The sequence below is a fragment of the Dermacentor andersoni genome, chromosome 7 (assembly GCF_023375885.2).
Source record: "Dermacentor andersoni chromosome 7, qqDerAnde1_hic_scaffold, whole genome shotgun sequence".
Lineage (NCBI taxonomy): Eukaryota > Metazoa > Arthropoda > Arachnida > Ixodida > Ixodidae > Dermacentor > Dermacentor andersoni.
Window position 1 is genome coordinate 133,614,076 of NC_092820.1, and position 27,276 is coordinate 133,641,351.

Genomic DNA, 27,276 nt, shown 5'->3' on the forward strand with positions numbered 1-27,276 from the left:
GTGCTTGGGTTGCACAACGACAACCGAAGGTTACAGTGACGTAGCTGGCGACGGAGACGTTGGAGATGGCAACGACGTTGATCCCGCGTGCTCACCGTCATCCATGGTGCGGACAGTCATGCGATGTCCACTGCGTAGCTCCGTTGTCAGTCGTGGTACCCAGCACCTCCACCAATATGTTACGGGGATGTTGCGAGTAGATAAAACTATAATTACAATATAGATGCAGGATCAGTCAGAACAGCTAAGATGGGTGACCACCAACAAGACACAGCAGCCAGCGTCTCCGATCTTCTTCCTCTCTCTTCTCTAATCCTTCCGTAACAAAATGAAAAAAAAAAAACTGCGAGAATAGCCTTTCAATAAATTTACAGCCTGCTTCCACACAAGCTTTCTGAGAAAGTAAAATGGCCACTCCAGGAATCTCAGAAAGAATGGCTACAGAAAAACGTCAGCAGATTTTCCGGAAAAGAAAGCTGTTGAAGAACTTGTGCCACGCAGAAGCATCAGAAAAAAAGCATCACATATTCTAGCGCAAAAAAATAAACCTGCTAAATCGCTACACTACCAAAGCGACTAAATTACAGACCACAACTAACAATCACAGCTTGTCATATAGGCTTGCGGAGAGAAACCCAAAACAAAGGCTGCACAACCTTCTATTGAGTGCATAGTCTCGGTAACGTCTGTCGTTGGCTCACTACTGATAGCTTGGGATACTTTGTTTAGCATATGAGTAACAGTAAACAAACTTTATTCTTCAGCTTCATCGAAATAGTTTGTTAGTTTTGAAAATTCTAAAATAGGATTTTTTTTTCTTTTCAAATACGAACATGAATAATTACTGTAGAACATTTGATTCATGTTGAAGCCCTAGGAGATTAGGCAAGCGCTGCATCCCACCTTTTCTTTAGTCTCTTTTTTTATTCTCCAACAGAACTAACACGAGAAGCTGGAACTGACACTTGAAATATTCTGCTTCTGTAAAGAGAAAGAAGAAAAATGCGTAAGCGTATTCACCTGCATGCACATACGTAACGAGCGTAGGTGCAACTTGACGCGTTTTTACGCAGATACAAAAAACACCAAGCCGACGGACAAAATTCTACCGCTTACTTTTTTTTATCAGTCACGTGCTTCCAACCGGTGTGCTTTGTAAACAAGTTATTTTCATTCTACGGCTTACACACCCGCATGAAGCGTGTATATCTCGCAGTGTCCGATAAAAACTCACTTCAATGTGCCGACATCTGCCAGAGCAGATGGGACAAAAGTGTCTCTCGAGATGTTTTCTCCCGCTCTATGCATGTCAGTGACCTTGTTTTGCATGTGCTTGAAGCATATTTGTATCTCCCATGTCCTCGCGCTGAAAAGACTTTCTGGTTCACGCTCCTTCCCGTGCCTCTGCTGTGCGTCTTCTTCAATGCATTGTAAGTATCGGGGTAAACTCATAGAGCCAGCAAATGCGCGCATGCGAGTGCATAATGTGACAACTTGAGCGCGAAGGGTAAAGAAAACTTACATAGAAATCCTTCTTAAAAACGGCTTAAATTATTTTTGCCTCAATGTGGCGTCAGTTATGCGGTAAACGCGTCAATGAGTACACGTCAGTGTGACCTTTATGTGTCCGTTTTAACTCGTCAAGTTTAATGTTTTGGAACCGTTATACCGTGTGAGTGTGTTTTTATCTCGAATAACATTTTTTTTAATCGCACGGAGTGTATTCGCCGCCATCTTGAGCTAGAGTTGGCAGCACGGTCGGAGCGTTAACCAGGATAGGCGATCGGTGGTGGTGGCTACATACTGAAATGTTTAAAGAGACGCTACGCTATTAACGATTACGCATGATTATCTTGTTATGAAACGCTCTGACAGCAGTGTATTCATCTTATATTGCCCTTCATCGTCACATTTTTTGTCTAAAATTGCGCAGCATGTTTGTATTTACTGGAAAACATGTCAAACTGTCTTTCAGCAGCAGACTGGCATTCAGCGGCACATGTAGACTCTGTTTTGGCTCTTCGATGGTTCTTATTGTTTGTGTGTCCCTTGCGCTCTACCTACTCTATCATGATTGTTGCGCAACTCAAAACATCATATTTGCGAATCCTGCATTGGCTGCATCATGCATCGCCATAGAGCGAATGTCAAGCAGGAAGATCATGCAAACTCAACATCCCCAATTGCCTCATGCATCACGGTTTATTTTGTTGTTGTTGTTCAGTTTGCTTTGAAATGCAAACCGGCAATTAGTTCAATTAAAAAAGCTAGGCTACTCTGAGTTGAAATACGTCATTAAGATCACCAAGTCGCTTTAGAGGAGACTTCTCATCGCAGTTGCACTAACATGCATCGTTTAAGCACAAAGCTGCCCTTACATAGTTCCGAGCGCGACAGCGATGCGACAAAGCTGCAATGCTTTTAGCAGCTGAAATGATAAGGTTACTTCATCTCAGCTAATAATAGTCGCTGTCTTCCGTAACTCTAACCCCACCACTCTACACAGCGAAAGAAATGATAAAATCTGCCTTTCAACTCAGTGTCATGAAGTCCGCCATCTAGACGCAGCCGTGTCACAATCTATCCTCAAGTATCACTCATCTTAGACATCCATATCTTGCAGCGAAAAAGTATTGAAACTCCCACAATTTACTTGCGGGGTAAGCCTAATATAGCATAGTGGCATCACAAGCACACATAAAAAATATCAGGCATAGCTAATTAAGGCTGGCCGCGTAACCACTGAATGAGAATAATGTAAGTATCATTATATATCTAATGCAGTCTTTGTGATATAAATTCTACGACGCGATATAATATGACTACACGTATAGGTTTCTTTCTGCTGCTGCTCAACGATCTTCCCACCACCTCTAGTTCCGGTTATTTCCGTAGTCCACTATGTTTCTGCATCGACCCTCCCATAGAGTAGCAGCATACGAGGCGATCAAGCCAGCAGGAGGGTGAAAACGTCGCAGCCTTCTGCTCCCACGTGATCCTATACTTTGATATGACATCACTACATCATGTCCTGCGTAATGGAGCAGAAGCTGGCTGATCAAAAGCTATCGCAATAAAACATTTAGGCTGCTCAGAGGCTCGTCAATATTTCTTTTGCTAGACTTTAAAAATCTAGGATATTCATTTAACGCAAAAGAAAAAGGAATAATCAGAACTATCATGCCAGTAGCCTTAAGCCAGGGTACCTCAGCAGTGCCTTACAACTTCCTTTAGTAAATTAGGACTTCACTACTGCCTGGCTTCAACTTCACTATTGCAAATTGGACCCAAATGTGAATAGCGAAAAAAATGAGCGAATTTAATATATTCCTTATTTATCTGGGCACCAGAATTTATAATGCACTTACTTACCGCCTCTCCCATAAGGGCACTTACCGTATATTCGACTCAACGTAGACCAAGCTGCCTTAAAACAAAAACAAAAAAAAAAGGAAAGAGACCTACGGTGATCAGACCAATGTCTCTGGTTCGTCGACACTTTACGCGCGCTGGTGAATTGTTCTGTCATGATTGATTAGGTAATTAGTCATAACTAATGTGACAATGAAAATCGAAGTCTTTGCTGCCCTTGTCTTTATTAATTCATAACAGGCGTCTCGAGCCTGGTAGCCTTGATGGCATTAGGTAGCATGTGAGGCTTTATTAACCGCGAGCCTGCCGCTTTAAGTTCGTTTCTTACCTAGCGCTACGGCGCAAAAAAAAAAAAAGTTCCTCCCCATCCACCTGCCACGGCTCTGAGTGGCGCTGGCTAACACTCCTGGGCCGAGATCCAGTGCGCATAAACAGCCACGTGGATGGACTGATGGCCTTCGCTGTAGTGTATCGCCCGCGTAAAGCGAAGGTTGTGGCTCGGTCCGCACTGGCGACAAGTTATCTTTCGTCCATTTTTATTTACCCTTTTCCTCATTATGTTGCACATTTCAATTTCAACTCCTAATTACATCTATGCTTCGTTTGGCTGCATATTACGCTAGATTTTAATCGTCAGGATTTTTAAAGAAAGCGACCCCTGTGTTTACCTTCTCCTCCTTCTAGCGCTCTCTGCATTATCTTGAGTGGTAGCTTACTTTTGTGAAGAAATAAGGCAATTGTTCTATCTTTTGAACATTATCTTGCTTGTCCTTTGACATGCATCGTAATAGACATACACTTGTTCCACACTCTTCCGAGATATTGCAGCATAAAAATGCGGGCAGATACTGAAGGTCGAGTAGAATAAACTGATGGGTCATTTTTGAAGGTGCGTGCAACTGGGTATGTGCCCATTTTTACCAAACGTACTTTAGGTCAACTTTGGCATGTGCCACTGTATATGTGAACCAGGGGACACTAAGCATGCGGCGCTGGGTAACGGAGAGCTCTTTAACCTCTTTAATGACAACTAGCATTTCTGGAAACGTGACCTGGTCCGGCGAACACATGTGTCAAGCTATTTGCCCCTGGAGATGTACCACTGGCTACGTGCCGCTATGCAGTGATCGCCTCTGACACCAATTTGGGTCGCGGGGTAACGGGCTGTTCCTGTGGGTATACTTGGCACCGGATATGTACCATAAGGCAAGTGCCGCTCTTCAATCAACCATTTTAAGTGAACGCGGGTCAACAGTTAATAAAAGAAGATATTCACCATGCGCAGCACTGCGCATCAGGTCCAAACACATCGCAAAAGAACACAATCCATTCCGTGCAGGAAAGTTACTATTTGTGCGAACCGTTATCGACCAAAACCAACCACGGTTCGCATTGCGGAGTTGCGCATTGGCGTTTGGTTTTGTGGAATATTTGCCGAAGATCTGACATGAATACCACACTTTTGTGCGTGGTGTGCCTTTGCATTGAGCTGGTTTTGCAAATGAAAGGTGTGCTGTGAAACGATAAGATACACGCGAAAACGCGGCAACCGTCTCGTTGGGTGACAACGCTAGGCAGCATTCTCTTATCAAGTTCTTATCTTAGGCCTCTCCGAGAAAGCAGTTTCTTTCCGCCAGAAACGTGGACACCCTTTCTGTTTCGTCCATTTATCCACACCTTGTCCTGCTGGATTATCGTTGATCATCTGTGTCTCCTCAACGGCCCTGTAATATATTTTAAAAGGAGTAAGAAATTTTTACAGATTTCTAGACAACGCTGCAGTGAACGCCAGAGCGAAGTATTTTTGCGAAGCATGCAGCATGGCCCTCGCAATATCGCATAATAGACCATATGCTATACATTGCGGTTTTAAAGCTCGCCCTTCCTCTCCCCATTTTTTTCTCTTTTGTAGCCGTCAATGAAGTCATATCCAGCACGATAACACAAGGACATCACATATTAGCCACTTCTTCCTTTCATTGAATTTCTACCTAGCGGTGAGTTCCTTTGTATTCCTGCTGCCATTCTTTCACTATGTTTGTTTGGTTGTTGTTGTTTTTTTTAATTTTGTCATTGTGATCGGCCAAGTTGTTGATAAATGTTATTATCGAGTCCAACCAAGTTTTTTTCTGATTACATTCTGGTGGCTATCTGGGCGTTTTCTTACTCAATGCTGAAAGTACAGTAGTATATATGCCATTAGCTGTGGGCAGATTTAATTGTGGACTCATCCCGACTACTCAGAATTTTAAAAATGCGGGCTCATCGCGAATGTAGTGCAGTCTAAAAAATTGCAACGCTATCCCATCTCACATTGACCTCATACAATAATGCGTTAGTGTAGAATCAATACTGCGAAGAAACATATTCCCACCATCAAAACGAGCTATGCGAGGCTTGTATTGAAGCGGGAGTCTTCTTGCGCGCTTATCTATCAAAACTCAATGCTATCAGGCGCCGCTGACGAGAAGCTTGCACGCGGCCTCCTAAATGCAAAGAAAGCTACAGATACCATTTTATACCCGCCGTGGTTGCTCAGTGGCCACGGTGTTAGGCTGCTGAGCACGAGGTAGCGGGATCTAATCCCGGCCACGGCGGCCGCATTTTGATGCGGCCGCCGTGGCCGCATCAAAATGCCTGCAAGAGATAGAACACGACAGAGAGCATGCTGCTTTTGTAGATACCGCATGAGTCAGTGGAAAAAAAGCCTTTACGGCAGTAGTGGTAGATGCACATGGTCTCGCTCGGGATGCTGTAAGGATCACAACTCAAAACATGACAGTCGCGATAGAACTAACGATAGCGTTCGCTTTGAAGAATAATAAATGGATTCGAATTTGCAGTAGCTATAAGATGGCTATTGGACCCTTTACCAAAGGCTTTGTAACCGAAAGGGCTGCCCAGCTGATCGGTCAGATGGACAGCCAAGGTATCGAAATCCGCTCGTTTCCTACACACATGGGGTCTGTCGATCCATCTGGGAAGAATGTCAACAAGATGTCTAACGCATCTGGACGAGGACATACTATGCGTGCGGTACGCGACGAGGGCCATAATAATATTCATGAGGAGAACAGGGACCAATTCCTTTCATATAATAAAATAAGGAAGCGTTACTACATGAACAGAAGGGAATTGGCAGGGCCACACTCTAAGGTCAATAGAGCTAAAGCGGCGACTCCTAGATTATTACAGACAAGAACTTATCCGAGTCCAAACTTTATTAACAAGCAATATCCAGAAGGAAAGGTACCAATCCCGTGCGAGAAGTGTAATGGTGTCATTACTCTGGATCATACGCTTTGACAGTGTCCTGTAACTTTCACAGACTATGACAAGGAACGAGGTTGGTGGAGATGAGTCCTTCATAGCGGAGCTCTTGTAGATCAGGTAAAGGCCGTCCAGAAGGCCCGTGATGCGGCATTAAAGTTAAACTTTAAAGTCCCGACGTGGTAGCCACCTGCGTCAACCTAAAGATTGATCTTCAGAACCTCAATAAAGTTCAGCATACCATATTATAATATCGCACCATACGTCACGTGCTCAGCAGCATATAAACCATCTCTCGTCTTTTGCCATCTCTTTACGAACACTGTTCCAGTAAGGTGTTCTAGTTTAAAGTGTTTCGTATTACGCTTCATCAGCGTATATCCCATTTTCCGATCCCTCCCGATCAGCCGAGAGTTCGATGCATAATAGTACGTATAAAGTGGTTCAAAAAATTTGGACAAAAAAGGATGACTTATCAAGAGCCCTCGTTCTTTATGCCGTCTTCACCAGCGCTTTACTTGTTACGGTGTCATAAGAACAAAACCGAACGTATAGCTTCGTCAAGTGGAACAGAGTGTCGATTTCCTCACGTAGTTAGCTTTGCAACTATGCTAACATAGGTTCGTGTTACTTTTATCCACAATTCAGTTTGTTTTGCAGCATATATCATTACAGCTACCATGTGGTCGCATCCCATGGTATTGTCATTCCCTTTTTCTGGATTGCATTTTTGTTATTCTCTCTAATTATGGTAGTGACAGTCCTGAAAGACGTAATATACATGCCGTGCAATCCAGTGCCGATACTACTGTTTTTATCGTGACCATTGCTACTTGGTACTCTTTCTATATTTTAGTTTTTGCCATCCTGCCCAACACAAAAGATCCTACTAAACTTCTAAAAATCTATGAGTGGTTCTCATGAATACCCACCACAGCACTCGGCGTGTCGTCTCTCTTCTTCCGTGTACCAGGTGGTGTCCCTATGTATTGACTGAGTATGCACCAATAAGCCCAGTGACAAGAGCTGCTCATTGGAATACTTCTTTCTAAATATTTACTATTAATTTTTATATATTGCATTTAAATAAATTTTTAATATACTTTATTTATGTTTACTATTTTATAGGAAACAACAGACATATCGATATGATAAGATATGCAATCGATTTCCCGTACCAGGCTCAATTTTATTTTACTACAACACTCCTAACAGAGTACATAGTACAACAAAGGTGCTCAACAGGTCCCACATAATCAGCTAATGAATACTCATCAGTGCACAAGCACGAAAATAAAGGAAAGACAAAGTGTTCATCCACTCCCACCAGCATTTGCGATTATGTGATCCTGCCTAAAATTATTGCTTTATTAGTAGGAATAATCAAGTGCTCTGGTATTTTAAGCCGTATAAAAGTTTTTTCTTATACACCTAAGTGGGGTCGTTAAAAGAAATAAACCTTAGAAATTACGCCCCCAAAGACACGAGTAGAGTTAACAATTCATGATACTCAAAGAACACCAGCGCTCATTCTCTTTTTCATGAGTCATGAACATGCCATGAACATGCTCATGCCATGAAGAGTCATGAACCTGCTCATACTGCTCCTGCTAAATATCGGCTAATAAATCTTACAAAAACGTGCAGTCAGGCACTTGGCTCAAGCTCTTCTTGTTAAAAAGCACATGGATAATATCGTTCAGTTTAAAAACAAGAAAGGGGCTGAGAGATGGAATAGCACACTGTGGTATAAAGTTTGTAAACAGGGCTGAAGTACCTCAGACAGGCTGGCCAACGTTTCGATAGGAGGACCTATCTTCGTCAAAGGCCTTTGACGAAGATAGGTCCTCCTATCGAAACGTTGGCCAGCCTGTCTGAGGTACTTCAGCCCTGTTTACAAACTCGTTCAGTTTGTAGTATTATATGCTAGAAAATGCATGGACCTCAAATTCACTGTTAAAGTTCACTGTTAAATTCACTGTTAACACCGTAAATACAAATTCTGATGAGTTTCGGCTTGCGCGATTGCTTACTTTTTAGTCCCTGTTCAAGTGGACCCGTTCAGTTTCTGAATGAGGACAACTCCCTGGCTCTCAGGGGGTGTAAGGCTTCGAATTACACTCCAGATTAACGAATAATTGTTGTTCGAGCCATTGTAACCATTGTAATGAAAGATTCACAGGCAGCGATGATCGAGATACCATAATTATTGGTTAGTTGCACCATTCGGTACACACTTTGACGTTTATTTTGCTAATTTATTAGGTTTACCTGCTACATCTTGAAAAAGATGGCAGGATTGGTTACATATGATGCAAAGAGGGAAAAAATTCAAACAGGAGATACATCTATGCTGAAAGCACAGACAAGTCACAAAGGAAATGGTCAAGAAGATTCGAAGTCTTGCATGTGTCATATGCTACCAGCAAGTATGGGAGATGAACATAGGAACCGGCCTTAACAGACCGATGACGAATCACGCGATAAAAAACAACTTGCCAGATTCGAATATTATTAACAAAACGCGCAAAATATTTCTACGGCCAGAACGCGTGGGGTATCTGTCACCGAAAATGTAATCAAACGCCGTTTGTAACGCAACATCATTTTTTTAACAAGCATTCATCTTATCAATAACCCAGCATCGCAGCTGCGGTGTGCACCAGGTAGTGGACCCATGGCGCTGGCTTTGGACTCCTTGAAGAGCGACCCATCGTTCGGGCTGGACTCGAGACGCAGCTGGGTGACGGCGGTATTTCTGAGCATATCCTTGACCATGGTGATGACTGCGCAGCATTCGGTGGGTGTGCTCTTCTATGGCATCGTACACATATACGGTGTGAGCAGGCAGGAAGCGTCGTGGCCACTTGTGCTGACCAACAGCCTGGCTTGTTTGGCAGGTACGTGGAAGCGATCTCTCATTCACGCATCTCATACATTGGTAGGTAATTTGGACGGAGTGTTGCACTCTCAAATTATATTGGTTTATACGGTACACCCGGAATAAAACGCGATAGTCTAACGGTCCGTAGGAGCCTGTGGAAGCAAGTTTTTACGCTGTGGTATACCGCGAGCATGACAGCGTTCTTTAAAGCAGGATTTCTGCATCTGGTCGCACTTGAGCGGGTCTCTGGTTGACCGCAGAGCCGACTGTTGCGACTGTCGCACTGGTCCTGCTGTCGCGTTTTGTTTTCGCGAGTACTGTACATTGAGAGGAGTTGATGAGTTTGCCAGCTATGTTGAACACGTAAAAGTTCGCACTTCCTAGAGTCTGTGGTACCCGTTCGCCGGTTACCATGGCGCATTCGCACATTTCAGAAGGGAGGCAGTGGGCTTAGATGACTCCTCATCTGACAGTACTGTGGCTAATGGAGAGGGAGTGCGAGCATTTCTGGGACCATTTTTCAGAAATTATTTGCTCAGCATAGCTATAGCAAAAGTTTATCATGTGTGTAACTTCCTTGAACGCTATTTTTTCTAGGTCCAGTCATGGGGTTTCTCTGCGGCCGGTGCTCCTGTCAAGTCGTGTTGCTCGTGTCGACCTTAACAGCAGGCGCTTCAGTCTGCGCTTGTTTCTTCGCTGACAGCATATTCGCTTTAAATATCCTGTTCGGAATTGTCCACGGTGAGCAAGCCCTTATATATCTTTTTTTTTGGGGGGGGGGGACACTGACGTTGAACGCAACTACCCAATCAAGGAAGATCACGCGAAACTTAGCTCAACGCTATCCTGACTATAAGTTTCGAATGAAGGACGCACCGCTTATGCGCGTTGTATTCTATAGAGTAACGTCGGAGCAATGTACCCTTTTCGCACTTCTTGAGCTCTCTCCGGAATTGAGCTGCCCAGTGCCGCAAGCAGTTTCGCAATTATTGGTCAATTTCAGGCGGTCACTTTTGACCACATTTCATCTTTGTAGTAAACGCACGTGTTCTAAGAAATCTCTGGCACTTTATTTTTCATTGTTTACTCGCCACTTTCTCATTTTTCTTACCTTGTTTCCTTCTAATACACGCTTATCCCACTCTCCTTCTCAATGTGCGGGTTAGCCGACCGAGCACATCGTACGTTAAGCTCCCTGCCTTTTGCCCTTCATTTCTCTCTCCCTTCCTCAGTCCTTCTCACCCATCCTCTCTATCATTGTTTTTCCCTTTTCCAGTTCGCCTTATCCTTTCTCACTTATGGTGTAGCACTTAATTCATCTTTTCATGTTCTCTCAATATTACCAGTGCCTTAACTGTCACATACAAATGTTCCAAATAAATGGATATCGGCAACATCCAGTTCGCATATCACTCAGCTCATTAGTTTTTTGCCATCCTGAATATGAAATAAAGAGAAAAACTTTGGCGAATAACGCTTACGGGAATTCGGACTTGCCATTACTATGTCTTGGTTTTACAAGAAAAGCTGAAATACCATAACCGTTGTGAATGACGCCAGAAGTGCTGCCCGGTGGGGTGAATATTGTGTAGCATTACAAAGACCTCCCCGAGGACTTCCAGCGTGATTAATGACACGCTAAGGCTCTAAAAAACTATAAATAATTGTACAATACTTTACCATATAATCGAAACATGCTAAAGCTACTCACGAACGCAACTTGAGAAAAGGGAAATGCGCCCAAACCATGGAAGATTACTGTACATCTAGCTTAAATATCCCGAACAAAAGATCGAACGAAACAAAGAAACCCCACACGCGACAGTCTCCTTTCCGCTCTTCCTACCGGATTCTGGCCCGGGCCACCCCGGACCACGGTCACGCGAGAACATGCGCCCATCCATCGCCTCCTTTCTGTCGCTAGTCCGACCGTCGACCATCAACCGCGGACCACCGACAGCCACCAACCGCAATAACACAGGACGAAGGAGGCAAAGATTGCCGTTCATTTTAAAAGAATTGACAATATGGTCGTCAAATGTTTGGCGCTTCAAGGAACTTTGCTTCCGCCAGCTTTGGGTACCGTAGAAGTTGTGAAATTTAACGCAGAGGTTCGAGCTCTCTGTTTGCGTCTGGTTGATTGTGGCGCGACTGAGGATTATAGGAAAAGCTAGTACAAATTATCAAATAAAGGACAAAAAGGAATTGCCTTACAACACGCGTTCTATGGTTTTATTAAATCTGAGTAGTAGACGAACGTACCTAGCAGATTAATATTGCGCTTACTTGTGTCGACTAACTTACTTGCCGTCAGCTACCAAGGAGATTCAAGTTCAGCCAAACATTTCCAAGTTTATGCCTAGAGCTTTCGAATCGCCAACCGACCTAGGAAGCAGCAGCAACTTATCGTTCAATCTTTCTCGTTAATGTGAGATGTACATCAGGGCAAATATTAGCACATCGTCATCAAGTAAGACTTGGTCCAATGCTTTATATATATATATATATATATATATATATATATATAAAGTGCCGACATATATCGCATATTGTTGCAAGCCTAAAACTCCTTGTCTGCGTCTTGCGCATGCGCACTGACTATGTTTCTTGCCTTTTTTCAAGGCAATCTCTCGCGCGCCAATGCATGTAAATTACCGCAGAAGTTTTTTATGCACTAGCGCTTCGTAGGTGCTTTTAAACGACATTGTTTTATTAAGAACGTCGTTTGAGATTGTAGGACGGTGGCCCTAGATGGTCGGTTTCCTGCGCCTCCTTGGGTGGTCTTTTTATTTGCTAGACTGCCTTTCAAGCAACAGAAAGTGTGAAGCAATCTCAGTTTTAATGCTACCAATTTTACATGAACTACACGTAAAATGATAATAAAAGCTTAGGCCAAATAGTTTCGTTGTACATACGAAAGCATTGCACAAAATATACCAAGATATTCACAAAAAGATGACAATTAACCAGGGACGGAATTAGTACCCTACTTAAAATTGTTAGAGTACTGATTGCGGTGAGCAAGCGGTCTAAATAATGTCCAATTGATAAGCGCATATATGGCTAACTTCTCTGCGTAAATGAAGAGAAACGAACAAAATACGAGTAGTGGTGACGGCAATGTTATGAAAAGGCAGATGGCGTAGTTCAAACATAGATGTAACTTGAGAGTTATGCACTGAAGGAAGAGCTTATTTTCGATGGTTCACTAGCACCAAGTGCAATATGCATATGGACTTCTGTACCTGCTCGTTTTCCTCCTGCCATGCCTTACGATCGTGTATTTATACCTTACTTGTGATGGTATGTTTTTTTTATTCTGTTTATTTACATACATTGTGAGCCATAACTCTGGTCTAAGTAGGTGGGCTTATATACAACACAAGAGCAGGTTTTTCTAACAACATGCCAAGAAAACACGTTCTGAACACATGCCAGCGAACGCTTTAATAGAACATCTTAATCCATACAAATCAAAAGTATTAGGTATGCATCACGAAAACAACGAAGATAAGAAATGTGTAATAAAATTAAACATTCATGAACATTGGCAAACAAGTCGAGCGTAACAAGCAGCCGCACAAAACCACAAAAATGATTAAATCTTGTGCAGTGGAAAGACCTACAAGAAATGTGTCCACTACCGCACTCTATGCTCAAGTATCTCATACTCGTTTAAGCAGCGTTAAGTTTTGGTAACGTGGCTGCTGCCGCTTTTACATTAATATGGGGCCCTATAACGTAAAACTATTCCAATGTTTTTATTCCAATCTCGTGACGTCAAATTTGCGTTACCAGCGACGTAAGCATCGGCCGTTCGCCTACAGAGTTGTCTGAAGAGACCAATCAAACGGTCACCTCATTTATAGGAGGTCACTTTTGTTTGCTTTAAAAACGAATAACACGGCCCAGACTTAGTAGCAGTTTCTCTTATATAATTGCCTGACAAGAGGCTGGGAGCACGCTCAAGTTGAGAGGGATTCAATGGGGCCGAGCCAGTGCACTGAAATTCAATAACCGGATGAAAAGGCTGCTCCGCAAAGAATATTTGCAAAGCCAGGTCATAAACATGCCGAAAATGCTCGAAAATATTAAACGGCCTCGCAAAAATTTTTATTGTAAGCAAATAAACACATGCTCTCCAGCAGGTGCGAGTAGTCAGTGGCTGAGCGACCGGTGGGAGCCATCTTTTATTCCTTTCTGAACGGGGCAACTCAGGGCTATTCAGAAAAAAATTCTGTTTTGTTCGGCATATTAATGCATCTTTAACGCATATACGTCACTTTGACGCAGTGAGTTTTCGCGGTTTTGTCACGTCGTGTGACAAGCAGGTGAAGTGGGTGCAACCCTAAAATTTTTTACCCATAGCCGAGGTCTAATGGCGACAATGCGTCGAGTCAGAAATAACCAGTTTTCTTTTGTTCGGTCCAATCATGCATAATCAGTGTGTCCACGTCATATCACATGGCAAGCTATCGCGATTTTCGTGATGTCGTGTGACAGACAGGCGAAGTGGCTGTGGTCCAAAAAGGTTTTGACCAATAGCGGAGAACTGATTGCAGAATTGGGGCCCTATAAAGAAAAACTATTCCAATATGTTTTTCTTCAAATCTCCTGAGGTCAAATATGCGTAACCACCGGCGCAAGCATCCGGCGGTCACCCGTAGGGTTGTCTAAATAGACCAATCAATCGCTCTCCTCTGTTATAGGGGGTCAGATTTGTTTGTTTAAAAACGAATAACATTTCATACAGGGAGCGGCTTGTATTATCTAATTGAAGAGGCGAAGAGCACGCTCAAGTGGAGAGGGATTCGATGGGACCGAGCCAGTGCACTGAAAGTCGATAACCGTATGAAGAGGGTGGTACCAGCGTCTGCGATTGGTCCGCTTTCCCTTACTTAGCTTGAGGTGGTAAGTCAAACATCGCGGCGGAATGCAACGGAATGTTAAGGATGCCGCTAAAAGGGATCATCAGCAAAGAAGTTGGCAGAGCGAGGCCGTAAACGTGCCGAAAGTGCTTGAAAACGTTACACGGCCATGGAAAAAGCTTTATTGTACGCAAATAAACCCAGGCTCTAAGGCAGGTGCCAGTAGCCAGTGCCTGAACGGTCGGCTGATGCCATCTTTTATTCCTTTCGGAACGGGGCACCCCACGGCTATTCAGAAAAAAAATTCAGTTTTCTTCGGCATATTAATGCATCTTTAACGCGTACACGTCACTTTGACGCAGTGTGTTTTCGCGGTTTTGTGACGTCGCGTGACAGACAGGTGAAGTTGGCGCAGCACGGAAACTTTTGACCACAGCCGAGCGCTAATGACGAAAAGGCGTCGAATAAAAAATACCCATTTTTCTTTTGTTCGGTCAAATAATGCGTATTCAGTGTGTACGCGCATATCGGATAGGGAGCTATCGCGGTTTTCATGACGTCGCGAGACAGACAGGCGAAGTGGGAGTGGTTCAAAAAGTTTTTGACCAATCGCAAAGGGCCGATTGCAAAATTGAAATAGAAAAGTTTGGTATAGCTTTATGTTATAGCGCCTATGGTGTACCTCACTTCATATGGCGCGAGATATAAGAAGCTGGTTACCACAAGCCGTCTACCTCATGACGTCATGTACGTCATTTACATCAACAGAGATAAAAATTAAGGTATTGCATGGAACGCTGTTGGAAGAGATTTTAAGAATGCACTTTTGTAGTACTTGCCTTTATTCCCATGAATATACCTGCTTTCTGAAAACGTTATGCTGGAAATGGGGGGGGGGGGGGGGGGGGTCGTAGTTTTAAGCCTGAATTCATACCAAAGCATTACCATAGCCATGCGAGTCCTAAGTATCTTTAACTTGACAAACACGAATGGGTGAGGTGGTAGAACGGAATGACTGAACGGACTGCGAATAATATATTACTGCTTTCCTTAGGCATAAAAGCAGCTAATCTAATCCACCGATCTTGTATGTTATTTCTTTTTTTAGGAACAGCGGTGTGTGGCGTTCACGTGGCCGTTACCGTCATCGTGTCCCAGCACTTCGAGAAACGCCGTGCAACAGCGTGCAGCGTAATTTACACGGCCATGTGCATCAACAGCGCTTACTTGCCCCCCTTGACTGAGCTCCTTCGAGTAAATTATGGGGTTCATGGCACCTTCCTTTTAATCGGTGGCATGGTTCTAAACGCATTTCCTCCGGTTCTCGCCGTCCAAAGTCCGGAGTGGACAAAACTGAAAAAGCGTTTACTCAGCGAAACGGTGCACAGTCCTGTCAAGGACAATGAGAAGATTCCGAATAATCATCTCCTGCCTGCAGGTGACACGCGGAATGGGTACTTTCCCGGTGACGCCGAAATTCCGAACGGCACCGCGCACCAAACAATGTTCGCTGAAGTATCACTCCGTCAGAACGACGACTCCGGCCTCAAGACCGTCCCATTGCTCTCGTCAGATGAGAAATCAGTGGACAAGGACAACGCAGCCAAGCCAAGTTTTTCTCTGATTGTTAGACAATTCGCCAGCGTGCCTTTCGCCGTGAGTGCGATATCCTTCGCTGTCATCGCGCTAGGAATGTCGACATTTATGTTACTTTCTGTGGACATTGCCGTGGACCGAGGGATCCCTTCATCCAGCGGTGTCTTTCTCCTGAACGCCTTCGCAGTGACAGACATTGTGGCGAGGCCGTTAAGTGGCCTGATAATCGACTCTGGTTTTTTATCATTAGAGAGCGTTATGCTAATCGGATTCATTCTCCAATTCTTGGCGCTAGAACTCTTCGTGTGGTTAGAGCATTTCCCGCTTATGCTGGCTTCCTCTGCGCTATTTGGTGTCAGTAACGGACTGAGGATCACTCTGCTCGCGCCTTTTCTCGTTAAAGACTTTGGAATGGACCGAATGCCACACTTGCTTGGTGGCGTGTCCTTCTGTAGTGGCCTCGTCCTGCTCACAAGACCATTTCTTGTTGGTAAGTGAAGTCTTGCAGAACTCAAATCCTTAATGCCAGTTTTACAAAACAACCTGCCAGATATGTTTTCACACGTGAAGCGATATTTAGATAACTTTATGAAAACAAAAGGCTTATTTCCAGTGCTCTTTCCAAAAATAGGAAGGTGGCGACCAGACAGAGCGCGAAAACGTACAGCAGCACTTCTTCCCCAAGCCACGCTTTGTATAACACGAACGTGGCATTAAGATGCCTGCACAGCTTCTTTGTGAAAGCCTTCGAATCTCAGACGCCCCTGAAAGAAAACGTTCTGTAGCCTATCCTCCATGCATAATAAATGGCGTCAGTTTCTGGTTCAAACACAATTTCAATGCGCAGATTGCTTCGTGTACTTCCCATACGTTTGACTAATCGGTATGTGTCTCATCAATTCAAAAATTTAAATGAATCACAAGTACCCGATGGTGGATTTAAAACTATAATCCCCAGCGCAACAAACCAATGCTTTCTTTATTAGGCCATGGACGCCCGCATGCCGACAAAGGGATAGATAGATAGAATAAACTTTAATGTCCAACGGATAAGGTGATCTACCCAACCCCCGACACGCAGGTCAGGGGGCGAGTGCCGCCACCTCAGATGCAGGCTGGGAGGTCTTGGGTCCCAGCAGCCTCTTCAGCCAGTTGGACGAGCCGGAGCTGGAGCTCAGAGTCCGAGCTGTACCATCTTGGGACAGGGAAGCTAGTGAAAGCGTTCCCTTTGTCGCTGGAATCCCGACAGTGGGTAGGCTTTCACTAGCTTCCCTGTCCCAAGATGGTACTTCAGTATGCTTGAAGCTGGGCTAATATCTTATAGCAACTATTTGCGTCCGAAAGAAAGAGCGCGCACAGTGCTAGCTGACTACAAATATACGTGGTTTACGCCTGAAAAAAATATCCCGCGCATTTGCACCGTCATTCAGTCAAATCATATATTCTGAAACTCAGTGCTACAGTTTCAGAAAGACAAGGGAGTGACTGTCGTTGGGAGGCGGTATTTTCGTGAAATTCAACGTGTGCGAACACGAGAGGTTGTTCCCTTTGCAGTGACGTCATGGCCGCGCAAGTTGGTAGTGAAATTGTATCACAAATGATTCACGCGTGCTCAAATTATGCGGGTGTTCTCAAATGTTAGATTTGGCCAATCACAAGCGTTCTCTCTCCCCGCTCCTCCTCTGCTTTTTCTGCGTTATCCTTGCGTCTCTCAAAAATACCACCATCACCGTCACCAAATACAGTGCATATATAGGAAGCGATGTGGATTGCTGGCCCGACACCCAACACACTGCGCACGTATTTCTCATTATTCAAGGGCACAACTGACCTCTAAACTGTGAGGCAGAATACAATCAGCCGTATGTAATCGTGAGCATGCGCCACGCGTGCTTCTACATAAAATATTGTGTTGCCCGGATGCTATATTGGCTAGGAAGCCCCCCCCCCGAAAAAGAAAGTCTACTAGCCTAGTGGAGTTAGGGACAGAGTACGCGTAGAGGTTGCAGGTTCAGGTAAAGTCAATTAGCGACGCTTTATAGTCGCTCTGGATGATTCATTCGTGTCGGTCGTGTTGTGAGCCTAGTTTTACCGGGCGCAAGCGGGGCTGAGAGTGAGTGCCTGTAGTAAACGGGGTCGCTGCTGCACTCGCCGTTGCCGTAGCCTCTCCGTCACGCGGCATTTTAGATTTACCACCCGGGTATAGGTCCGCCTCGGAACTCTAGGTCGCGTAAGATTAAAACGACACCTCCACGAAATGTGTGGTGAAAAGGAGTGACGAAACGCACAAACCTGTTTCCAAAAATATTGGCAGTGGCTTAGCTCGGCTTTGCCAGGATATACGTAGCGAAAGCTAAGGCATACCATGGTTAGCCTTGGTTAATTTTGATTGCAAGTCCAGGTTAGCCTGGTTGTCTAGCTATGTTTCGGCATTTACTGCTATGTTTCGGCATTTACCGTTACTGCTGCGAGAGAGAGAGAGAAGGCAGGAAAGGCAGGGAGGTTAACAAGACGCACGTCCGGTTTGCAACCCTGCACTGGGTGAAGGGGGCATAAGCCTCCCATGGAATGTCACATATCAAAATATTAGGTACTTTACACCAACTTCGAAATTACGTGATTTAGAAAATAATACTTATCTATTTACGAATGTTAAAAAGCCTGTTCCGGGGTTGATTGAAGCGATCTGTTTAGATTGCCGTTGTTCATCATTCCCGACATTGCCGAAGGCGAGCTAATTGGTATCTAATGTCTAACTAGTTTATAGCGTCATTAGGATAGATTACTTTTTTGTTAGCAATTTATGAATTATTCGCTTCGCTGAAAGTCATCAGCCACCACACATATCACCGCAATTTTCTGCATTGCAATATTTCTTGAATCGTTTGTCATATTGTCTCTTTTTATGTCCTTGTCACACATTTTTTGACCAGCCTCTTGCAAAGCTCTCCTGGTCTCATTTGTAACTGTCCATACAACTATTATTTCTTCTTTATAAGTGAAGTCAACTTGGTTGAAACGGTTATGTTGGAGTTGCATGGTTATAGTATTACTGCAGGAGGTCCCAGATTTTTGGGAAAACTATATTGAGTCAGGGGAATATGACTATCGTAGTTAAAGCTTGGCAAACAATCCTTCAGCCTTTCTTCGGTATTGAAACTGCTGACGACTCCGCAGTGTTTAGCATTATTTATTACTGCTGGCTATCTCAATCCCTCTGTTCTACTGCTTAATTCATGGTCACAATTTTTTCAATTTTTTCTTGGTTCTATAAAACATACACGGTGAATTTTCTGAGGCCAAGAAAATGGGAGTTTCCCTCCACAACAAGTAAAATATCCTAACGCGGAGTTTTCTAGTGCAGTGTTATCGTTCAGAGATCGCACTGACAGATATGCCACGTGACGATAAAGGTAAACTGCAATCAATTTGGCAGCAGAAAGCTCACCACTCTATCAGACCGACTTAAGGTCGCATACCGCTCATTGCAGCGATATCATCTTCGACACTATGCCTCTCAGTACTTAGGGATGTCTTCGAAAAAGCCAATTGAGAGGATAGTAAATTTATATTTTTTTCTTTGGTCTCGTTTCTTATATTTATTTAGTCATTCATTCATTTTATTTTTACCTTTTGCTAGGTGATAGCAGAATTCAGGCTTGGTACCATGCTTACAGCGCATGCTCCGTGATCTTTCATAGCAACAAAACGCGAACTCATGTCAGGCAAAAATTGTCGATGAAATTCGGTTTTACCACTTTTTTTTTGCAAGTAAGTGTGGGATGAAATGACTTGTACAGACCCTTGATTTCTGCGATACAACGGACGCATTTGGGTGTCGAGCATATTGTTAGTAGCCTCGAATCGAACTTTTTTACACGATCTAAAATTACACGCTAGCAGACACAATACTTTGGGAAGGGCTCTTTATATTATTTATATCCTAATTTTTCAGGTTACTGGAGGGACCACCTGGGTTCCTACGATGGCCTTCTTCATTTTGTGGCTATAGTAAACGCTGTCGTTGCGGTCATGTGGATGGCGAAGCTTTATGTGCGGAGACGGCAACAACGGCTTATATAGTAAAATAAAAAACTTGTATTTATACCAGAGAACAACGCTTTTTATTTCAGTTTTTTTAACAGAGAACTACATTAAGCGATGTTTACTCGGGGATTGCAATGTTGAGTTGCCATTGACATGATATCAAATGTGAAATGTGACTCGATGCATTTTCCCTTTGAGAATGTCACCAACATTACCCACAATTAGCCTTGTACTCGACTGAGAGGCCTGCCATAGTCAACTGTATCAGCCGGCTGTAGAATCGTTGGCATCACCACTTTAGGTGCAGCATAATTGGCCTACCTGCCCGCTTCGCGACATGACCACTTTCGTGCGTTTTATTCGTGAGGCGTGTTGATCCTGGACTTAGGCCACGCAAGAGTAACTGGGTGAGTGCCGGGGGTGGCGCGACAAGTAGCCGACCTACAATGAAAGTGTAAGACCCGATTCCAACAGTCGTCTCGTCAACCTTCCCGTCCCGTCAAAGTAACGCCAGAAGCGTCCATCAGGCAGCAGCATTTCTTCGCTGTTTTCTCCTGGAGAAAAAGATGACGGTGCCGGTAAAAGTCACAGTTCAAGAGGGACGGATAACTAAAAAAGTCACAGTACAAGCGCCACAATTGTTTATTCGCCTAGCCGACCAAATGCTAGTGTGGTGTGCAGTTCTTCATTTTTCGTCTCTGTTGCGCTATCTAAAGTTATGGAACCGAAACAACCATCGCGGTCCTAGTGGCTTCAAACGCATTAGCGATCCGTTTTTTGGAAGAATACGGTGAGTGAACGTTTGATTGTGGATGTCGCCCACATAATTTTTCCACGACGGAGAGGTTGACGGCTGTGATAATGAGGCCTGAAGTAAACTGGACATATTCCGGAGGTAGTGTTGTCAAATTTCGGCTTATGCCGGACACTTAGGATTCAAGAAAGAGCGAGTTGGTGACAAATCATGACCCTGTTTCACGATACATTCCTTCACAAGGCAAGTTAGTTTGTAAAGTGGGCTGATTCTAGAGGCAGTCTATATAAATTGGCGGCAGTGCTGATACTGTCAAGAGGCGTTATAGTTCAATTGATAAAACACTCAGATAGCAGAGCACCGCAGCGAGAGGACACAGAGCCTCGGCAACACAGGCACAAGGCTTCCAACCACTCGTTGTCGTCGTCTTTCTCGAAGCAGTGCCTGCTGCTCGTTTTTCTCCACTACAATTGCCTCCCCGGAGATGAGGAGCCGTCTCGGCGACCTACGGGCAAGATAGCACAGGTGGATTAAAGTACGGCTTGAGCCGCTGAACGTGCACGATTTCGCGCCCTCGGCGGCGCTTATCGGAAGGCGGCTCAAGGGGTTCTACCAAATAGTTCACAGGAGACGTTTGACTGACGTCACGGTGGGGACCCTGATACTTGGACATAAGCTTGGGTGAAAGTCCAGGGCTGGTAGCGGGAACCCAAAGCCAGACGAGTGAGTCAGGGGCATAGGGTGCCGGAGAAGAGGTAATATCCCGAAGGCGCTTCTGTCGCTGCTGATCTTCCGAAGTAAATGTGCGGGCGACCTTTCGGCACTCTTCCGCGTTTGCAGCAGCCTCGGACAGGGTAGTAGCCTCCGTTGTGTGAGGGCGATACGGAAGGATGGTATCCATTGTGCAGGAAGGCTCCCGTCTGTAAAGAAGAAAGAACGGGGAAAATCCTGTAGTGGTCTGTGTGGCGGTATTATAAGCGTACGTCACGAAGGGTAGAATTCGGTACCAATTGGTTCGGTCAGATGCGACGTACATGCGTAACATATCGCCAAGAGTGCGGTTAAAGTATTCAGTCATGCCATTAGTTTGCGGGTGGTATGCAGTAGTGGTGCGGTAAATTACGTTGCATCCCTTGAGCTGGGCTTCTATGACATCAGACAGAAAGACGCGGCCTCTGACGCTCAGCAACTCTCTGGCGCCTCCATGGTGATGTATGATGTTACGCAGAAGGAACCAGGTGCAGCGGTGGCGTAGAGGTAGAACACCCGCCTCGCGTGCAAGAGGTCCGTGGTTCGAATCCCGGTGCCGCGCAATTTTCCACCGGATTAAAAAAAAATAATAATAATAAATCCGCGTGTTGATAAAATTGCATAAACAGGCCTGGAGTGTGGCCTGATGCCGGTGACCAGAACCGGTAACGCACTCCCTCACCAGAGCAGGATTGGCCACCCTGGTGCAGTACTTGGCCACAACCTCCTATATGAACACTACAATCAAACCCCGGCCCTCAGTCCCCAGCAGCTGCGAAGCAACTGACCACGGCGGCGGTCAGACCTGCGACGCTGCAGAGGGTGCTAAGAATCCCTGGCTCCGGACAGGCCGCCATTGGAATATGAACCTGGCAACGTTTAACGCAAGAACATTATCTAGTGAGGCGAGTCTAGCAGTGCTATTGGAAGAATTAGAGGGCAGTAAATGGGATATAATAGGGCTCAGTGAAGTTAGGAGGCCAAAAGAAGCATATACAGTGCTAAGAAGCGGGCACGTCCTGTGCTACCGGGGCTTAGCGGAGAGACGAGAACTAGGAGTCGGATTCCTGATTAATAAGAGTATAGCTGGTAACATACAGGAATTCTATAGCATTAACGAGAGGGTGGCATGTCTTGTTGTGAAACTTAATAAGAGGTACAAAATGAAGGTTGTACAGGTCTACGCCCCTACATCCAGTCATGATGACCAGGAAGTCGAAAACTTCTATGAAGACGTGGAATCGGCGATGGGTAGAGTGAAAACAAAATACACTATACTGATGGGCGATTTCAATGCCAAGGTAGGCAAGAAGCATGCTGGAGACAAGGCAGTGGGGGAATATGGCATAGGCACTAGGAATAGCAGGGGAGAGTTATTAGTAGAGTTTGCAGAACAGAATAATATGCGGATAATGAATACCTTCTTCCGCAAGCGGTATAGCCGAAAGTGGACATGGAGGAGCCCGAACGGCGAGACTAGAAATGAAATAGATTTCATACTCTGCGCTAACCCTGGCATCATACAAGATGTGGACGTGCTCGGTAAGGTGCGCTGCAGTGACCACAGGATGGTAAGAACTCGGATTAGCCTAGACCTGAGGAGGGAACGGAAGAAACTGGTACATAAGAAGCCGATCAATGAGTTAGCGCTAAGAGGGAAAATAGAGGAATTCCAGATCAAGGTACAGAACAGGTATTCGGCTTTAAGTCACGAAGAGGACCTTAGTGTTGAAGCAATGAACGACAATCTTGTGGGCATCATTAAGGAGTGTGCAATAGAAGTCGGTGGTAACTCCGTTAGACGGGATACCAGTAAGCTATCGCAGGAGACGAAAGATCTGATCAAGAAACGCCAATGTATGAAAGCCTCTAACCCTACAGCTAGAATAGAACTGGCAGAACTTTCGAAGTTAATCAACAAGCGTAAGACAGCTGACATAAGGAAGCATAACATGGATAGAATTGAACAAGCTCTCAGGAACGGAGGAAGCCTAAAAGCAGTGAAGAAGAAACTAGGAATTGGCAAGAATCAGATGTATGCGTTAAGAGACAAAGCCGGCAATATCATTACTAATATGGATGAGATAGTTCAAGTGGCTGAGGAGTTCTATAGAGATTTATACAGTACGAGTGGCACCCACGATAATGGAAGAGAGAATAATCTAGAGGAATTCGATATCCCAGAAGTAACGCCGGAAGAAGTAAAGAAAGCCTTGGGAGCTATGCAAAGGGGGAAGGCAGCTGGGGAGGATCAGGTAACAGCAGATTTGCTGAAGGATGGTGGGCAGATTGTCCTAGAAAAACTGGCCACCCTGTATACACAATGCCTCAAGACCTCGAGCGTACCGGAATCTTGGAAGAACGCTAACATAATCCTAATCCATAAGAAAGGCGACGCCAAAGACTTGAAAAATTATAGACCGATCAGCTTACTGTCTGTTGCCTACAAAGTATTTACTAAGGTAATTGCAAATAGAATCCGGAACACCTTAGACTTCCGTCAACCAAAGGACCAGGCAGGATTCCGTAAAGGCTTCTCAACAATAGATCATATTCACACTATCAATCAGGTGATAGAGAAATGTGCGGAATATAACCAACCATTATATATAGCTTTCATTGATTACGAGAAAGCGTTTGATTCAGTCGAAACCTCAGCAGTCATGGAGGCATTGCGGAATCAGGGTGTAGACGAGCCGTATGTAAAAATACTGAAAGATATCTATAGCGGTTCCACAGCCACTGTACTCCTCCATAAAGAAAGCAACAAAATCCCAATAAAGAAAGGCGTCAGGCAGGGAGATACGATCTCTCCAATGCTATTCACAGCGTGTTTACAGGAGGTATTCAGAGACCTGGATTGGGAAGAATTGGGGATAAGAGTAAATGGAGAATACCTTAGTAACTTGCGCTTCGCTGATGATATTGCTTTGCTTATTAACTCAGGGGACCAACTGCAATGCATGCTCACTGATCTGGAGAGGCAGAGCAGAAGGGTGGGACTAAAAATGAATCTGCAGAAAACTAAAGTAATGTTTAACAGTCTTGGAAGGGAACAGCAGTTTACGATAGGTAGCGAGGCACTGGAAGTGGTAAGAGAATACATCTACTTAGGACAGTTAGTGACTGCTGATCCAGATCATGAGAGTGAAATAATCAGAAGAATAAGAATGGGCTGGGGTGCGTTTGGCAGGCATTCGCAGATCATGAACAGCAGGTTGCCATTATCCCTCAAGAGAAAAGTGTATAACAGCTGTGTCTTACCAGTACTCACGTACGGGGCAGAAACCTGGAGGCTTACGAAAAGGGTTCTACTTAAATTGAGGACGACGCAACGAGCTATGGAAAGAAGAATGATAGGTGTAACGTTAAGGGATAAGAAAAGAGCAGATTGGGTGAGGGAACAAACGCGCGTTAATGACATCTTAGTTGAAATCAAGAAAAAGAAATGGGCATGGGCAGGACATGTAATGAGGAGGGAAGATAACCGATGGTCATTAAGGGTTACCGACTGGATTCCGAGGGAAGGGAAGCGTAGCAGGGGGCGACAGAAAGTTAGGTGGGCAGATGAGATTAGGAAGTTTGGAGGATCAACATGGCCACAATTAGTACATGACCGGGGTAGTTGGAGGAGTATGGGAGAGGCCTTTGCCCTGCAGTGGGCGTAATCAGGCTGATGATGATGATGATGATGATGATGAGAAGGAACCAGGCAACATCCCGCGCAGATGCGTAGGGCAGAGGCGAAGTTTCGGCGTAGCGTGTGAGATGGTCTATGGCCACTATCACCCAGCGACTGCCATCCGAAGTACTTGGAAGGGGCACATAAAGATCAACTCCGACCTGGCCAACGGCCCGTCCTGGACAAGGCGATGGTTGCAGTGGAGCAGGTGAGGCATAAGGGGTATTCTTGTGGTGCTGGCAAGCGAGGCAGGAACAGACATATTGGCGGACGAATCGGAACATCCCGCGCCAGTAATAACGAATTGCATGTGCGCATTGTGGGCATTGTGGATCATCGTGAAACGCTGCACATATGTCCGAACGTAGATGTCGAGGAACCACGAGTAACCATTTGCGGCCGTCCGAGAGATAGTTAGGGTGGTGTAAGAGCCCGTCACGAACAGCAAAGTGGTGTGCTCGGCGACGCAATGTACGGCCAGTAGAAGGCGCGGATGGGTCTCACAGAAAAGCCAGCATAGCAACAATCCATGGATCCTTCTGCTGCTCCGAAATCATATCCGTGACGGTGAGGGAGGACTCGCATATTTGTAATTTCTGATGATTGGGCTGGTCTGACACTGGGAAGCGACACAGGGCATCCGCGTCCGAATGTTTACGGCCAGAGCGGTACAGCATTCGAACATCATAATCTTAGAGCGCAAAGCGCCCATCGAGCGAGGCGACCTGAAGGATATTTCAAGGACGACAGCCAGCGTGGTGGTCCATGATGACGTCGAACGGGCGGTCGTAGAGGTAAGGACGAAACAAATATATGGCCCAAATGATAGCCAGGCATTCTTTTTCTGTAACGGAATAATTTGCTTCCGCTTTCGTGAGTGCGAGGCTAGCGAAGGCAACAACGTATTCATCGAAGCCAGTTTTTCGTTGTGCAAGAACTGCGCCACTGCCGACGCCACTGGCATCCGTGCGTATTTCTGTCGCTGCGCTTGGGTCAAAATGTCGCAGTATAGGGGGTGAGGTTAAAAGACGACGCAAGGTCGGGAATGCGGCATCGCAAACTGGCGGCCAGGCCAAGAGGTCATGGTTACCCACGAGAAGCTGCGTCCAAGGCGCTATTATGGTGACGAAGTTGCTGATGAAACGCCGCAAATTGGAGCATAATTTAATGAGGTAAAGCCAAAACAAAATACCCCCTACTGATGGGCGACTTCAATGCCAAGGTAGGCACGAAGCAAGCTGGAGAGAAGTCAGTCGGGTATATGGCATATGCACTAGGAATAGCGGGGGAGAGTTATTAGTAAACTTTTCAGAACAGAATAATATGCGGATAATTAATACCTTCTCCCGCAAGCGGAATAGCCGAAAGTGGACGTGGAGGAGCCCGAATGACGAGACTATAAATTAAGTAGACTTTATACTATGCGCTAACCCTGGCATAACACAAGATGTGGACGTGCTCGCCAAGGTGCGCTGCAGTGACCATAGGATGGTAAGAACTAGAATTAGCCTAGACTTGAGGAGGGAACGGAAGAAACTGGTACATAAGAAGCCCATCAATGAGGAATTGCGGAGAGAGCTACAGAACAGGTATTCGGCTTTAACTCAGCAAGAGGACCTTAGTGTTGAAACAATGAATGACAATCTTACGGTCATCATTAGGGAGTGTGCAATAGAAGTCGGTGGTAACTCCATTAGACAGGATACCAGCAAGCTATCACAGGAGACGAAAGATCTGATCAAGAAACGCCAATGTATGAAAGCCTCTAACCCTAGAGCAGGAATTGAACTGGCAGAAATTTCGAAGTTAATCAACAAGCGTAATACAGCTGACATAAGGAAGTAGAATATGGATAGAATTGAACATGCTCTCAGGAACGGAGGAAGCCTAAAAGCAGTGAAGAAACTAGGAATTGGCAAGAATCAGATGTGCGCGTTAAGAGACAAAGCCGGCAATATCATTACTAATATGGATGAGATAGTTCAAGTGGTTGAGGAGTTTTATAGAGATTTATACAGTACCAGTGGTAGCCACGACGGTTATGAAAGAGAAA

At 44.9% G+C, this 27,276-nt stretch overlaps 1 protein-coding gene across 2 annotated transcripts; it reads left to right on the forward strand.

Annotated features, from left to right (window-relative positions):
• The first annotated feature begins 988 nt into the window (after positions 1–988).
• Positions 989–22,546, forward strand: LOC129380224 (monocarboxylate transporter 3-like). 2 transcript variants are annotated; one of them, XM_055072389.2, is made up of 6 exons: positions 989–1,430; positions 5,285–5,369; positions 9,285–9,542; positions 10,124–10,267; positions 15,503–16,480; positions 19,946–22,546. In XM_055072389.2, the coding sequence occupies exons 3-6, from the start codon at positions 9,320–9,322 to the stop codon at positions 20,071–20,073; spliced, it is 1,473 nt and encodes a 490-aa protein (XP_054928364.2). In that variant the 5' UTR covers positions 989–1,430; positions 5,285–5,369; positions 9,285–9,319; the 3' UTR covers positions 20,074–22,546. The 2 variants fall into 2 exon arrangements, with proteins under 2 accessions (XP_054928364.2, XP_054928365.2); XM_055072390.2 differs by lacking the exon at positions 989–1,430 and having other exon boundaries at positions 5,126–5,369.
• The last annotated feature ends 4,730 nt before the right edge of the window (positions 22,547–27,276 follow it).

Coding starts and splice junctions, on each gene's coding strand:
- LOC129380224 (XM_055072389.2), top strand. CDS start 9,320: ATGGCGCTGGCTTTGGACTCCTTGAAGAGCGACCCATCGTTCGGGCTG. Junction 9,543..10,123: donor CAGCCTGGCTTGTTTGGCAG/GTACGTGGAAGC, acceptor TATTTTTTCTAG/GTCCAGTCATGGGGTTTCTC. Junction 16,481..19,945: donor CACAAGACCATTTCTTGTTG/GTAAGTGAAGTC, acceptor CTAATTTTTCAG/GTTACTGGAGGGACCACCTG.